Source organism: Panthera onca, chromosome X, assembly GCF_046562875.1.
Source record: "Panthera onca isolate mPanOnc1 chromosome X, mPanOnc1 haplotype 2, whole genome shotgun sequence".
Classification (NCBI taxonomy): domain Eukaryota; kingdom Metazoa; phylum Chordata; class Mammalia; order Carnivora; family Felidae; genus Panthera; species Panthera onca.
The window spans coordinates 88,319,817-88,336,765 of NC_138357.1; the positions used below are offsets into that span (position 1 = coordinate 88,319,817).

Below are 16,949 nucleotides of genomic sequence, written 5' to 3' on the forward strand. Positions count from 1 at the left end.
CTGAATTCCCAATTCCATTTCATTTATTTATATGTCTACCCTTCTGCCAATACCACACTGTATTGATTTGTGTAGCTTTGTAGTAAGATTTTTTTAAATGTTTTATTTATCTTTAAGAGAGCAAAAGCAGAGGAGGTGCAGAGAGAGAGGGAGACAGAGGATTTGAAGTGGGCTCTGTGCTGAACAGGAGATCATGACCTGAGCCAAAGTCGGACGCTCAACGGACTAAGCCACCCAGGCGCTCCTGTAGTAAGTTTTGAGATAGGGAAATGTGTGTCCTCCAATTATGTTCTTATTCAATATTTTGGCTATTCAGGGTCCCTTGCATTTCCATATGAATTTTAAGATCCACTTATCACCCTCTGTACAAATTCCAGCTTGGATTTTGACAGGGGCCATGTTGTACCTGAACATCGTTTTGGAGAATATTACCATCCTAATGATATTAAGTCTTATGATCTGGGCATTCTTTAGCCTAATGTTTTCTGGTGACTTTTTGGTAGCCATTATAATATTTAAGTAGCTTTTTAGGTTCCCATTTTAATTTGTATTTTTATTAGGAATGGCTCCCGAATTGTGTCAGATGCTTTTTTTAAAAATGTTTTTTTTCTTTTTAATTTTTTTTTTTAACGTTTATTTATTTTTGAGACAGAGAGAGACAGAGCATGAACGGGGGAGGGTCAGAGAGAGGGAGACACAGAATCTGAAACGGGCTCCAGGCTCTGAGCTGTCAGCACAGAGCCCCACGCGGGGCTCGAACTCGTGGACCGCGAGATCATGACCTGAGCCGAAGTCAGCCGCTTAACCGACTGAGCCACCCAGGCGCCCCTAAAAATGTTTTTTTAAATGTTTATTCTTGTGAGAGAGAGACAGCATGAGCAGGGGAGGGGCAGAGAGAGAGAGAGGAGACACAGAATCCGAAGCAGGCTCCAGGCTCGGACCTGTCAGCACAGAGCCCGACGCAGGGCTTGAACTCACCACGAGATCATGACCTGGGCTGAAGTTGGACGCTTAACTGACTGAACCACCCCAGGCGCGCCCAGATGCTTTTTGATGTTACTAGTCTTATGGTGTTGTTCTCTTTAATTGACTGTTGTAATGAATTATACTGATATGTAGTGTGGCCCCATCTTTGACTTCCTGGGATAATTCTGTTTGGTTAGGAGGAATTTTTCTTATGAGACATGGTTGGATTTGAGTTAGTAATATTTTATTTAAAAATTTTGCCACTAGAAGAAAACTGTTTATACTTTTCTTGTCTTTGTACTATATTTGCATGTGTCGATATTAAGGTTCTGCCACTTTTTAACAAGAATCCAAGAGATTTATATCTTTTTATATGTTAAAATGGCATAGAGATTATTTTCTTTAAGATTCAGCCATTTTCTTTGTCCATTCATCCATGCATGGACACGTGGGTTGCTTCCATATCTTGGCTATCGTAAATAATGCTTCAGTAAACATAGGGGTGCATATATCTTTTTGAATTAGTGTTTTCATTTTCTTTGAGTATTTACCCAGTAGTGGAATTACCAAATCATATGGTATTTCTGTTTTTCAGTGTTTTCAGGAATCTCCATACTGTTACCACAGTGACTGCACCAATATACATTCAGCACTGGTCTTTTAAAACCCGAAAATTGTAATTATTTTCTTTTCTCTGGTTACTGGTCTTAACAGCCTTTGGGGGCGGGGGGATTAATTTCGGTAGTTTATGTTTGCTGGGGATTTTATATTCTCATAGAGCTACGTGCGATACTCACATTATTTTGTTCACTCCCACCTTATTCTTCTCCATTAATACTGCTTTCGCTATTCTAGGGGCTGTGCCTTTCCATAGAAATTCTAGAATATGCTTGTCTGTGGATGTTGAACATATTCTCTGGTGCTTATTTGTGCCCCCTATATCGTGTTTGGTGAAATCTCTTCATGTCTTTGGCCCATTTTCTAACTGGATTGTTTTGTTCCTTTGGTATTGAATTTTGAGAAGCCTTCATACGTTGCAGTTATGAGTCTTTGCCAGATACTTTCTCAAAGTCTGTAGCTTGTCATTTCATCCTCCTCACAGTGTCTTTTGCTACAGTTTTTAATCTGGTGAAATCAAATATATGTGCATTTTCTCTTATTGATCATGTTTTTGGTGTCGTATCTAAGACGTCTCACTAAGCCTTAAGTCCTGATGATTTCCCCCCACGTTGTCTTTGAACACATTGACAGTTTTACATTGTGCATTTGAATCTATGATCCATTTCAGGTTAATTTTTTATGAAGTGTGACATTTCAATCGAGATTCATTTTGTTTTTTCCTTATGAATGATCCAGTTACTCTGGCACCATTTGTTGAAAAGACCTTCCTTCATCCATTGAATTGTTTCTGCGCCTTTGTAAAAAAAAAAAAAAGTTGGCTCTACTTGTGTGGGGCTATTTCTGGGTTCTCTCTTCAGTTTCACTGATGTGTGTGTCTGCCCTTCATCAGTACCACATTGTCTTGAATCCTGTAGTTAAATAAAATGTCTTGAAATCAGGTAGATTGATTTCTCCTGTTTCTTTGTCAGAAATGTTTTAGCTATTGTAGATCCTTTGTCCTCCCACATAAATTTTTTTTTTAATTTTTTTTTTTAACGTTTATTTATTTTTCAGACAGAGAGAGACAGAGCATGAACGGGGGAGGGGCAGAGAGAGAGGGAGACACAGAATCGGAAGCAGGCTCCAGGCTCTGAGCCGTCAGCCCAGAGCCCGACGCGGGGCTCGAACTCACGGACCGCGAGATCGTGACCTGAGCTGAAGTCGGACGCTCAACCGACTGAGCCACCCAGGCGCCCCGTGTCCTCCCACATAAATTTAAGAATACCTTTGCCCAGGGGCTCCTGGGTGTCTCAGTCAGTTGAGCGTCTGACTCTTGGTTTTGGCTCGGGTCGTGATGTCATGGTTTGTGGGTTCGAGCCCCACGTTGCGCTCTGTGCTCACAGTGCAGAGCCTGGTTGGGGTTCTTTCTCCCCCTCTCTCTCTCCCCCTCCCCCGCTTGTGCTCGCTCTCTGTCTCTCTCAAAATAAATAAATAAACATTTTTTAAAAAGAGGGGCTCCTGGGTGGCTCAGTCAGTGAAGCATTCATCTTTGGCTCAGGCCTTGATCTCACGTTTTGTGAGTTCGAGCCCCACATTGGGCTCTGTGCCGACAGCTTGGAGCCTAGAGCCTGCTTCGGATACTGTGTCTCCCTCTCTCTCTATCCCTCTCCTGCTCACACTCTGTTTCTCTGTCTCAAAAATAAATAAATGTTAAAAAATTTTTAAAAGAAAACAATAACTTTGCCTATGTCTACAAAAACTTCTTGTTGAGATTTTAATAGGAATTCTATTAAGTCTGTATGTCAACTTGTGGAGAATTGATATTTTTACTATGTTAAGGCTGCCAAACCATAAACACAGTAGCTCTCTCCATTTATTTAGATCTCTGTTGATTTCTTACATCAACATTCTCTAGTTTTCAGCATGCGAGCCCTATACATGTTTTGTTACATTTACACCTAAATATTTCATTTTCTGAGTGATGTAAATTATTGTATTTGTTTCATCATGTTCATTTGTAGTATATAAAAGTACAGCTGATTTTTGTGTATTGTTCTTGTGTCCCATAACCTTGTTGAAGTCATTACTTCTAGAAGTTTTTGTGTAAGTTCCTAGGGATTTTCTATCAGGACCATCATATTATCTGCAAATAGGGTCAGTATTATTTCTTCCTTTTCAATCCGTATGCCTTTTATTCCTTTTTCTTGCTTTATTGCACTGGCTAGAATTTTCATTACTATATTGAATAAGAGTGGTGAGGGGCACCTGGGTGGCTCAATCAGTTGAGCATCCGACTTCAGCTCAGGTCATGATCTCATAGTTCATGAGTTTGAGCTCCTCATTGGGCTCTGTGCTGACAGCTCAGAGCCTGGAGCCTGCTTCAGATTCGGTGTCTCCCTGTCTCTCTGCCCCTCCCCTACTCACACTCTGTCTCTCTCTCTCTCTCTCTCAAAAATAAACATAAAAAAATTTTTAATTAAAAACAAAAGTGGTAATAGTCAACATATTTGCATTGTTCCTGATATTAGGGGACATTCGGTCTCTCACTATTAAATATGATGTTAGTTATAGTTTTTTTTGTAGGTCTTTTTTTATCAAGTTGACAAAGTTTCCTTTTATTCCAAGGTTCTAAGAGTTTTTCTTTTTTTTTTTTTTGTCATGAATGGGTGTTAGATTTTGTCAAAATCTTTTTCGGCATTGATTGATATGATCATGTGATTTTTTCTTCTTTGGCTTGTTAATATGGTAGATTACATTGATTAATTTTCAAATATTGAGTTCATCTTGCATTCCTGCAATACCCCCCCTTGGTCACGGTGTACAATTCTCTTTGTATATCGCTGAATTATATTTGCTAATATTTTGTTAAGAATTTTTGCATCTATGTTCATGAAGGATATTGGTCTGTAGTTTTTTTTAAGACTTTTTTGGTTAGGTAATAGAATAATTCATCAAGAAACATCCTATTTTCAAATACAGCTGATGACAGAATGCAAAATTTGCTATGCAAACCAGGTATAAACCCAGTGGGAAAACATTAACACATCAACAGTGTCTTTTTTGTACTCTTTGTCTCATTTTGGTATCAGGCTTTAGGGAATGAGTTAAGAATTCTCTCTTCTATTTTCTGGAAGAGATGGAGTGGGACTGATGTTAATTCTTCTTGAGAAGTTTGTGGAAATCTCCAGTGAAACCATTTTAGCCTAGACATTTCTTTTTTCTTTTTAATTTTTTTATTTTTGAGAGAGAGAGCACGCGAGCAAGGGAGAGAGAGAGAGAGACAGAGACAGAGAAATAGAGAATCTTAGGCAGGCTCCACACATGTGGAGCCTGATGTGGGGCTCAATCCCACAACCCTGGCATCATGACCTGAGCTGAAATCGAGAGTCGGATGCTCAACTAAGTGAGCCACCCAGGCACCCCAGGTACCTATTTCAAGCATTATTTTTAAAATCACAAATTCAGTTTCCTTAATAGTTACGAGGCTATTCAAATGAACTATTTCATAGTGGAAGAGTTGTGGTAGTTTGTACTTTCCGAGGAATTAGTCCATTTCATATAAGTTGTCAAATTTATTATTGTATTTCTTTATTATTCTTTTGATGTCTTCAGGGTCTATAGTGATATCCCCTATTTCCTTCCTAATATTAATCATTTGTGTCTCTGACTTTTTCGTTATCAATATTAATAGAGGTTTATTTTATTATTCTTTTTGGAAAACCAGCCCTATGATTGATTGTTTTTCTCTATTGTTTTTCTGTTTTCAGTGTCCTTGATTCCTGCTCCTATTTTATTATTTCTTTTCTGCTGTTGGCTTTGGGTTTGCTTTGTTCTTCTTTTCTAATTTCTTTTTTTTTTTTTTCGGATTTTATTTCTGAGTACTCTCTACACCCAACATGGGGCTGTAACTCACGACCCTGAGCTCAAGAGTTGCATGCTCTACCGACTGAGCCAGCCAGGCACCCCTTCTTTTCTAATTTCTTGAGATGAGGGTTTAGATTACTGACTTGAGGCTTTTTCTCTTTTTACTTGTAAACATTTAGTGCCATAAATTTCACTTACAGCACTCCTTTAGTTTATGGAGCAGTGTCTTGGGCACTGGTTATCAATCCCAGGGGAGGACTCCAAACACTTCTGCCCACTGCACTTTGGTATCAGAGTCACCAAGGAAAACACAACACAGTCAAGCATGGAATGGAACAATGCTTTACTCACACGGAGAAGAGACAGAGCGAGATCAGCATCAGGAGTGTGCATTCTTTTCTCATAGCTAGCAGGTCCCCTGGCAGCCAAACGGCAAATAAGCATCGGAAGAGATCCTTCAGTCCATTAGTTAGCAAGGAAATAGAAATTAAACTAAACTTAGATACAATTCACACACCTCTCATGTCACAGTGGAAGCACCTCACCCCCTCCCTTGCAGAGTCTGAAATACTGAAAGCTGGGGGCCATTGATGTACAAAAGTTCAGCAGAAAGAAATAGCACACACTGGGGCACCTGGGTGGCTCAATCAGTTGGGACTTTGGCTCAGGTCATGATCTCACTGTTGTGGGTTAGAGTCCCGCATCGGGCTCTCTGTGCTGACAGCTCGGAGCCTGGACCCTGCTTCGGATTCTGTGTCTCAGTCTCTCTCTGCCTGTCCCCTGCTCATGCTCTGTCTCTTGTCTCTCTTTCTCTCAAAAATAGACAAACATATAAAAAATTTTTAAAAAAGGAACAGCACACACTCAGTCTGAAGTAGGGAAAAATATTCCCACACAAGGCAATAAACCCAACACAGGCTATGTGAGCTCTTTGTCTTTTGGGAAGGAAGTGTTCTAGGCCCAAGGTCAATGCTTAGGTCATCAAGTAGGGATTAAAAGATTATATGCCTGAGATTGTATCCTACAAATTTTGATATGTGGTATTTTCATTTTTATTTAGTCCCATGTATTTTTTTCTTTCTTTTTTTTTTTTAAATTTAATGTTTATTTAATTTTGAGAGAGAGAGAGACAGAGCATGAACGGGGGGGAGGGCCAGAGAGAGGGAGACACAGAATCTGAAGCGGGCTCCAGGCTCTGAGCTGTCAGCCCAGAGCCCGACGCGGGGCTTGAACTCACGAACCGCGAGATCATGACCTGAGCCGAAGTCGGCCGCTCAACCGACTGAGCCACCCAGGCGCCCCCCATGTATTTTTTAAAAATTTCCCTTGAGACAGGGCACCTGAGTGACTCAGTCGGTTAAGCGTCCAGCTTCAGCTCAGGTCGTGATCTCACGGTTCATGAGTTCGAGCCCTGCGTCGGGCTCTGGGCTGACAGCTCAGAGCCTGGAGCCCGCTTCAGATTCTGTGTCTCCCTCTGTCTGCCCCTCTGCTGCTTGCACTCTGTCTCTCGCATTGTCTCAAAAATAAATAAACATTAAAAAAAATTTTTTTTTAAGTTTCCCTTGAGACTTCCTCTTTGGCCTGTGGTTTATTTAGAAGATGTTGTTGAGTTTCTGAGTGTTTGGGGATTTTCCTGTTCCTTTTTGTTTTGATTACTGGTTTCACTCCATTGTTGTCAGCGAGCATACTATGTGTGATTTCAATTCTTCTACAGTTGTTGAGGTTTGTCATGTTGTCTAGGATATGGTCTTTATGGTCTATTTTCTGTGGACATTTAAAAAGAATGTATATTCTGCTACTGTTGGGTGGAATGTTCTATAAATGTTGCTCAGATCCTGTCGGTTGATGGTGTTCATGAATTCTTTTTTTAACCTTGCTGATTTTCTGTCCAGTTGTTCTGTCAGTTGCTGAAGGAAGGGTATTGAAGCCTCCAACTATAATTGTGACTTTTGTCTATTTCTCCTTTCAGTTTCATCAAATTTTGCTTCATATATTTTGCAATTCTATTGCATGGTGTATACACACTTAAAATTGCTATGTCTTCTTGGCGGATTGACCCTTTTATCGTTATGTAATGTCTCTGTATGTCCCTGGTAATTTTCTTTACTCTGAAGTCTACTACTCTATCCAATATTAATAAGTTCACTCCTGCTTCCTTTTAATCAATGTTTGCATGATACAGCTTTCCTTTTCAATTTTTATTATTTTATTTTTTTTCAAATTTTTATTTAAACTCTAGTTAGTTCAACCTACATATATCATCATATTTGAAACACATTTCTTGTAGGCAGTACATAATTGGGTCACGATTTTTTATTTTTTATTTTTTTATTTTAGAGAGAGAGAGAAAGAGCTCCACACTCAGCATGGAGCCCAATACGGAGCTTGATCCCACAGCACTGGGATCATGACCTGAGCCTGAGCTGAAATCAAGAGTCGAACACTCCACTGACTGAGCCACCCAGGTGCCCCTGGATCATGATTTTTTAAATTGAATCTGCCAATTTCTGTCTCTAATTAGTGCATTTATACCATTTACACTTTATATAACTATTTATATGTTAAGGTTGGAGCCTGTCATATTTTGTGTTTTCTGTTTGTTCTCTCTGTTTTTGTTTTCTCCTTTATTTTTCCCCTTTCTTTGGGGTATATGGGCATTTTGAAGAATTCCATTTTGATTATCTAGTATTTTCAGGAGGATCTCCTTATGGAGCTTTTTTTTTTTGCCAGATGTTTTATGTATTGTGTAATATATACACAACTTATCAATGTCTATTGGTATCATTTTACCACTTTCAGCGAAGTGTGGAGATCTTCCTTACCCCTTTTCTCTTTATCCTCCCCTATTCATTGTCTTAATATAATTGTCTTATATATTTCCTTTATATGCATTGAGCACCACATTAGATGGGGTTATAATGTTTGCTTCAACTGTCAAACCTATTTTAGAAAACTTAAGAGAAGGAAAGCATATTATATTTACCTATATTTTTTGCTCTTTCCATATTCTTTCTTCCTTACTGATGGTCCATTTTCTTTTATCATTTCCTTTCTGGTTAGAGAACTTCCTATAGCCATTCTTTTTTGGTAAGCCTGCTGGTAATAAATTCCTACTTTTCCTTGACCTGAAAATGTCTCAATACTTCTTTCATTCCTGAAGGATATCTTCTATGGGCATGGGATGCTAGGCTAACAAGTCTTTCCTTTTAGCACTTGAAACATGTTGTTCGGGGCGCCTGGGTAGCTCAGTCGGTTGGGCATCTGACTTCAGCTCCCGTCATGATCTCGTGGTTCGTGGGTTCAAGCCCCGCATCAGGCTCTGTGCTGACAGCTCGGAGCCTGGAGCCTGCTTCTGATTCAGTGTCTCCCTCTGTCTCTCTGCCCCTTCCCCACTCATGCTCTGTCTCTGTTTGTCTCTGTCTGTCTTTCTCTCTCTCTCTGAAAATAAATAAACATTAAAAAAAATTTTTTTTAAAGGAAAGATGTTGTGCCATTTACTTCTGGTCCTAAATGGCACCTTCTTCCAATAGAGGGTTGTTTCGTCTACATTGAAAATCTACTGTTTAGTGTGGCCACCTTCCTTATCTGAGCTAGAGCTTCTGGATAATTTGCTGCAGCTTCTATATCAGCACCCACTGCTTTGCCTACACTTGTATGTTATGGAGGTGGCTTCCTTCCTTAAAATGCATGAACCGACCTCTGCCAGCGTCAAACTTTTTTTCTGCAACTTCCTCACCTCTCTCAGCCTTCAGAGAATTGAAAGGAGTGAGTGCCTTGCTGGGGATTAGGCTTTGGCTTAAGGGAATGTTGTGGCTGGTTATATGGAGGTGGCTTGCGGCACCCCAAAACCATTATTATAATAGTAACATCCAAGGTCACTGGCCACAGGTCACCACAATAAATATAAGAATAGTGCAAAGGTTTGAAATATTACGAGAACTATATTACCAAAACGTGACACAGAGACACGAAGTGAGCAAATGCCTATATTTCTTCGCTGAGGTTTTCTATTGTCTCATTTGTGTTAGGCATTCTTCATAATTGCCCAGTGAAGTGTGTTTACGATGGCTGCTCTAAAATCCTTGTCAGGCAGTTCCGGCATCTGTTGGGGTTTCAGTGTTGGCATCTGCTCAGTAATCTTTTCTCCTTCCAGCTGAGGTGTTCCCAGTTCTTGGTATGACATCTGATGTTTCATCGTGTCTAGGACATGTGGATATTAAATTAAGAGGCTCTGGAATTCATTTAACTCTCATGTTTTCACAGGCGTCCTTTGACAGACCTCCGTTGGGTGAAGGGAGATGTCAGCTCATTACTCCACTTGGCTTCTTTGCGGTAGGGGGGGGGGGTGTCCCTTATATTGCCCGGTTGGGGTAGGAGTTCATGCTTCCCCCTAGGCCTCTGCTGATGCCACCCTGACTGGGAGGGAGATAGGTGCCTTGTCACTGCTTCCCATTTGATGCCCCTTGACATTGTTGGCAGAAGTGGCCTAGTTACTGCTGAGCCTTGGTGACAGCTCTAGTAGGCCTCCTCTGACATCACTCAGTGGGGAGAAGGGAGCACTGTGTTAGCTCTGGGTGAGGATGGGAGCCCAGACTCCTCACATTGTCTCCACTGTCACCAACGGGTGGGAGAGGAAGAGGCAGTGGTTACTATTGCCCAGCAAGGCAGAAAGCTCCAGCACCCTAATGGGCTTTCTCTGATACCGCCTTGGCAGGGGGCAAGGGTTGTTGGGCTGGGGGTACTGTAAGAAGTTACAGTTTGTCAAGGGTGGGAATATGGGCTCTCCACTTGGCCTTTGCTGTTAGTGATGGTGGTGGGACCCCAGTGTTTTCTGTGGTGCTTGGCTTGAGTAGAGCCATCATTGTCTGAAAGTTTTCTATCTTCCTAGACTGCCTCTTCCCTGGTCCTTTGACTAGAGAGAGCAGGCTTTTCTTTGGGCACTTTTTGTCTGCACCCATTGGCCTTTCTAGGTTGCTGGCTTCTCTAGCACCAAGTCTAGGATATCTGAGGCTAAAAGAAAACCCCGTACTGCCACATCGTTTTTGGGGTCTCAGGATCCCTAGCCAATATGCCTTCTTCATTTCTTTCAGAATCTTCCTATGTTTTATATATGATGTCCACACTTGTTAGTTGTATGTAGCAGAAAAAACAGTTAAACATATCTACTCCATCTCCACAAGAGGAAGTCTCCATAATTATGATTTTTAAGACTTCATGTGGTTTTGGGGTACCTGGGTGGCTCAGTTGGTTGAGCATCCGACTCTTGATTTTGGCTCAGGTCATGATCCCAGGATTGTAGGATTGAGCCCCGCATTGGGCTCTGTGCTGACTGAGCATGGAACCTGCTTGGGATTCTCTCCCTCCCTCTCCCTCTGCCCCTCTCTCTGACTCGTGCTCTCTCTCTAAAAAAAAAAAAAAAAAAAAAAAAAAGACTTCATGTGAGTTCATGCATCTGTGCTAGTTTTATTTGTATATATTGAATGACCACTAAAGGTTTATGCAAAGGTTTACATCCTTCTTTATTGTATATTTTATTATTAAAAATGGCCCCCTTTGTTAATGTATTGAGCACTTTGGGCTTAATTTCCACCTCAATCATCATATTTCTAGATGTGCTTGCATTTTCTTGCACTTGCCTGGTGTGTCATATGTTTTTTAAATGTTTAATTATAATACAGAAAACTGCACAGATTATGCACATTTAGCTTGATGATTTTTTAACAGACTGAGCGAACACGCACAACCACCACCTAGATTAAGAAATAGAACGTGACTAGCACCCAGAAGACACCCCCTTGTGTTCCTTTCCAATCCCCAACCTCCTCCCAACGGGGGACCAATATCCTGCCTTCTAGCGGCAATAGAATGGTTTTACATGTTTTCGAAAGTTATATAAACACAATCGTACAGTGTTGACTCATAGCTCTTTTGGGTCTGGCTTCTTTGGCCGATGCATCAGATGAGATTCATGTGTGTTGTCTGTAGTCACTTGTTCATTCCTGTTGCTGTATAGTACTTCCTTGTATGACTGTAAGACCACTTATTTATCTAGTCTGATGTTGATGGGCGTTTGCCTAATTTTCAGGTTTGAATAAAGCCATCCTGAACATATCCTGTCTTTCAGTGAACATGTGTTCGCATTTCTCGGGAGTACACTCCTAGGAGGATATTGCCTATGTTCAGCTTTCGTAGATAATACCACACCCAACAGCTCTGCAAAGTGTTTGTACTCTTTTGTGCTCCTTAAAAACAACTTACGGGTTTCCGCCCCTCGTATCCTCACCGGGTCTCTTGGTTATTTGCCATCGTTTTCGTTTTAGCCATTTCTGGTGGGCATGAAGGCATGTCTGATTGCAGTTTATATTTCCTTGCTAACTAATGAAGTTGAGCATCTTTTCCTCGGCTTACTCGCCACTCGGGTATCTTCTTCGGGAAGTTCCTGTTCCTTTTGCTCTTTTCCTCTGGCTCCTATTGGTTTCTAGGAATTCCTGATACATTTGAGACATGAATTGTTTGTCAGATACAGGTATTGCAGTTAACTTCCCCCACTGTGGGATTTGCCTTTACACTCAAAGTTTGGGGGTTTTTTAAAATTTTTATTTATTTTTGAGAGAGAGACTATGTGTGAGCAGGGGAGGAGCAGAAAGAGAAGGAGACACAGAATCCGAAGCAGGCTCCAGGCTCCGAGCCATCAGCACAGAGCCCGACGCAGGGCTGGAACTCACGAACCGCGAGATCATGACCTGAGCCGAAGTCGGACGCTCAACCGACTGAGCCACCCAGGCGCCCCTACACTCTTAATTTCATCTTCTGATGAACAGAGGTCTTTAATGTTAGTGTAGTCTAATTTAATAACCTCTTATTCTACCAGATAGCAAAACCTGATATGAGGCACATTAATTAAGACACGGTAGTGCTGTTCCAAGAATAGACAAATAGACCAATGGAAATACAGAGTTCAGGAATGAACCTCCACATATACAGTCACAGAGCAACATTGCAGAGCAGTGGAGAAAGGGTAGTCTTTTCAATAAGCCATGCTGGATCACCTTGATATCCATGTGGAAGAAATGAATCTTGACCCTAACACATACCATGCACCAAAACCCTTCCCGAGAGGACTATAAATCTAAATGTGAAAGAACAATAAAAATTAAGAAAACATGGGACATCTTTATGACCCTGAGGTAGGCAAAGCTTTCCTAACTAAGACATAATGAGTGCTGACCATAACAGAAAGAATGATAAATAGCACGGCATGTTTCTGTCCAGTGCTTCATCTCACATCTTTGTCTTTTTTATTTAGATGTGTGGCGACTGTATTTTTGTTTTGTTAACCGGTCCCATCGTCTTTACCTTTTATGGCAGGATTCAGCTCATTCAGTTTAGTTGAATTGTAACGTATTAAATTTCAGGGCGCCTGGGTGGCTCAGTCAGTTAAGTGTCCAGCTCTTGGTCTCGGCTCAGGTCATGATCCCACGGTTTGTGAATCTGAGCCCTACATCGGGCTCTGTGCTGATGGTATGGAGCCTGCTTCAGATTCTGTCTGTCCTCCTCTCTGCCCCTACCCTGCCTGTGCTCACTCTCCCTCTCTCAAATTAAAAAAAAATAATTTGGGGCACCTGGGTGGCTCAGTCAGTTGAGCATCCTATTTTGGCTCAGGTCATGATCTCACCGCTTGCGAGTTCGAGCCCCATGTCGGGCTCTGTGCTGACAGCTCAGAGCCTGGAGCCTGCTTCGGATTCTGTGTCTCCGTCCCTCTCTGCCCCTCTCCTGCTCGCACTCTGTCTCCCTCTCTCAAAAATAAATAAATATTTAAAAAAATTTAATAAAAAATAATTTTTAAAAGGTCTTAATATCTTGGGCTTCTGATAGTTTGGAGTTTTGATTATTTTTATCAATTTCTGCTAGTAGTTGCCTTCACCTCTCTTACAGGTATGATGATCTATATTTTCTCTATTACTAGATCCGATAATGTTGTACTAGTATTTGGATCTACTAATAGAGGTATGTGATTGATTGGCCTTCCCCTCCTCATTTCACTCAGTAGATTTTTCCAGGGTATTTTAAAATTTCCAGTTAGTAATGATCTTATTTATTCAAAATGCCCAATTACATTATTTTTCTTTATTCAGATATAACTGTGTATTATGAGAATCATTTCTCAAGACTGCTTTCCTCTGATTTTGAGGTTTCTGCTACTATTCAGTTTATAATTGTTTAGACTACTCCCTGGAGTATTCTCCTGAGATAGGAATATTGGCATAATGCTGTAGATGCTTTTGTGTCTAAAATCGTCTTTTGCGCTGACAGAAGAATGGTATTGAACTAGGATGGGTTTAAAATTCTCGGATCTCAGCCCTTTTCTCTCAATAATTTGTAGATGTTTTCTTCTAATATGATTCCTATTGGTGCCAATAAAAAGTCTAGTGCCATTGTGAGCCCTTTCCGTTGTAAATAATGTGTTGTTTCTTCCTGGAAGTGTTTTGGGTTTGCTTTTTATCCTTTAAATTCAGTGCCAAATCAGATATGGGGTTGATTTGGTTCCTCTGGGAGTCCAGGATTGGGGGGATTTCTGTGGGGGAGGATCAATGAGTTAGGGTCCATTAGGATTAGATAATCTAAAGCCTATAGATGTGATTCATATTGGAGCAGTGAGTGACAATCGGGAAATTCTTGAGGTTTTATAAGAGTTGGAGATGTAAATATCTGAAGGCATCGATTAGCCCATGCGAGTTATTGATTGGAACGTGGAGGTGGTGAATGATTGATTGCAAGCCTGGGGTTACAAATCGTCGGGAGTCAGTTTCGGTGGCCCTATAGGAGTCATTGATTGGGACCTGTGGATATCTCTAAATGCAGGACTGTGCGAGTTAGTATGTGAAGGACTGTTATTGAAGGTTTGATGGGAGTCCCTCATTCTATATATGGGCTGTGAGTTATGGGGTCCTCTAGGAGGTCAGGTTTGGCCCTCAAAGGGCATTGAGTAGATCAGTGATTGGTTTTCTACTGAGGGTCAATTGCCTGTATTGGTGATTATTTGAGGAGCCTATGGAAACCAGTTGATGGTGCCATCTGGGACACGGTTTTGTCAAGCAGTGGGGGTTACAGATTTAGGAGCCTATGCAGACATGCTGGTTTTCTGGACCCAGGTGGGAGCTGGGGAAGGGAGGCAATGAGTTTATGTTTTCATCTATGGCAGAAGAGGGTGGGCTTTATAAGTTGCCCAGAACATACACTGAATTATACAGAAACTCAGTTTATACACATGTGACATGATCATCCCCTAGCCAGAGCACTTTAAGGGCAGCAGGAAATGGGAATCATGTTTTTTATGACTCTGCTATGTACAGAACACCATCTGGCATGGTAGTTAAGAAAATGTACTGTAGAGCCCGGCGTACCTGGCTTCGAGTCCCTGTCCTTCCCCCTAATCTGAGTGATCTTGGGGCAGATTTCTTGATATCTCTGAACACCTCTATCTGATGATAAATGGGAATAATAATAGCAGAATTACCTAGTTCCCAGGATGAGTTTGAAAATTAAATGAGGTACCTGATAAAACATGCCTTGCAACCTTGTAATAATAGCAATATTTAATATCACTGGAATATGTTCCAGGTAGCAAGCAGGGGTGAGTGCTTTAGAGGCTTTATACCATTTATCTCTAACATCCCTATGAGGCCAGTGTTTTCATCCTCAATTTTAAGATGAAGGAACTCAGACCAAAGTGACTTGCCCCAGATTCTAGCTAGAACATAGAAGACCTGGAATTCAAAGCCTCATTCATCTTATACCAAATCCTATGAGTATTTTTTTTCATGTTATATGCTAACGCTTGGTGTCGGTTTTACTAAACTTCTCTCTTTCACAGTATCCAGCACAGAGAGCTGCCCGCCTTGGTGCCCCCAGGAGGCATCTGTGGGGTGGCTGCTGATTGACGGACTGTGTGGACACTGTCTTTCTAGGGTTTCTTGGAGTCTCTGAGGAGCCCCTGGGCCAGACCCCGCAGTGAAGGCTGCAGGACCCACCTCCCGGCCCCAGCAGCTCTGATTGAGTCCACAGGTGTCTACCTGACTTCAAGCTCCTGGGAAGAGTGGAGTCATCAGCAAGAGAGCCTGAGAGCTGAGGCCCGGCGGGAACATGCCAGCTGACCAGAGTTCTCCCCGGTGGTCCTCGGTCCTAGCTCCAGAGGGACATGGCAGCTCGTGTGAGGTGAGCAGGCAGAGGACCCCAGGGGCAGGAATTCATTCAGTGAGGACACAGCCCAGCCTGTCAGCAGGCCCTCAGGGAAGGGGCAGAGGGGCCACAGAAGTGGCAGATTCTAGGCTATCAGATCACCATCCACCTGCTGTCCCACATCCAGAGCCCTGTGTGTTTCAATGGACCTGTGATGTGGCTGATGGAGGAGAGGTGGGATGGGAGGGCCACCCTACATCTGGGGTCCTAGCCAGAGAGAGACGCTTCCCCCGCCGACCCCTGACACAGGCCCTGCCCTCTCCATTGGCTCTTCACCGATGCTCAGCTGATCCACACTAGACCCTCCTTTTCCCTTTGTGTCTGGAGATTTGCTGATTTCTCCTCTATCCTGATCTAGGCAGAAAAATCCCTTTTCTTTGGAACTGAGAGGATGGCAGGGAAATAGGGTGACAACATTCTCCAGGGTCCTTCTAGGTCTTCCTCCTCTTTTCGAAGATGGTAATGGCCTGAGAAGGGACATGACTTGCCCCAGCCTCCCAGATTGTGAGTGACAGCACTGGACTGGGACCAGGTCTCCTGAATGTGTCCTCCACCCTTGCTGCACTACAGCCAAACCAAGTTTCCCACTAAAAGTTCCCCCTTGAGGGGCGCCTGGGTGGCTCCGTCGGTTAGGCGTCCAACTTCGGCTCAGGTCGTGATCTCACGGTCCGTGAGTTCGAGCCCCGCGTCAGGCTCTGTGCTGACAGCTCAGAGCCTGGAGCCTGCTTCACATTCTGTGTCTCCCTCTCTCTCTGCCCCTTCCCTGCTCATGCTCTGTCTCTCTCTGTCTCAAAAATAAATAAACATTAAAAAAAAATTAAAAAAAAAAAGCTCCCCCTTGAGAATCTGTGAACAGGGGAATGTGATGAAAGAGCCAGACCCTGCCCGACAGCCCCCTCCTTCGGACCTTCCTGGATGCTGTCACCTCTGGGACAGGCTCCTTGTCACAGGGGCTCAGGGTCATATGGTCATTAGGATCATAGTAAACATTAAAAAATTATTTTGGTTTTATTATTTCACAACTTCACTATTTCCCAATAAAACGTCAGAAAATGCAGGTAAACAAAAAGAAGAGAATAAAACATTACTTGTAATTCCAGCATTACCCAAAGTAAACCATTGTTAATATTTAGCTATATTTCCTTTCAGTTGATTTTTCCTTTGTATGCGCATACGTGCACGTATATGGGTATATGTGTGGGGCTGTGAGTGTGCATACGTACCATATACATATGCATTATATAGCTCAAGTTTGAAAATGGAATCACAGCATTTGGTTG

The 16,949-nt window shown here is 42.1% G+C and overlaps 1 protein-coding gene across 5 annotated transcripts in view; it reads left to right on the forward strand.

Annotated features, from left to right (window-relative positions):
- The window catches only part of ZNF41 (zinc finger protein 41), a 47,282-nt gene that overhangs the window by 5,118 nt on the left and 25,215 nt on the right, over positions 1–16,949 (forward strand). For 4 of the 5 annotated variants that reach the window (XM_081793190.1, XM_081793186.1, XM_081793188.1 and 1 more), the window contains exon 2: positions 15,399–15,645. In XM_081793190.1, coding sequence (XP_081649316.1) covers positions 15,629–15,645 — 17 coding nt within the window. In that variant the 5' untranslated portion in view covers positions 15,399–15,628. Of the gene's footprint in view, positions 1–7,700; positions 9,763–15,398; positions 15,646–16,949 lie in introns of those variants that run through there. The other variant, XM_081793189.1, reaches the window with a different exon arrangement.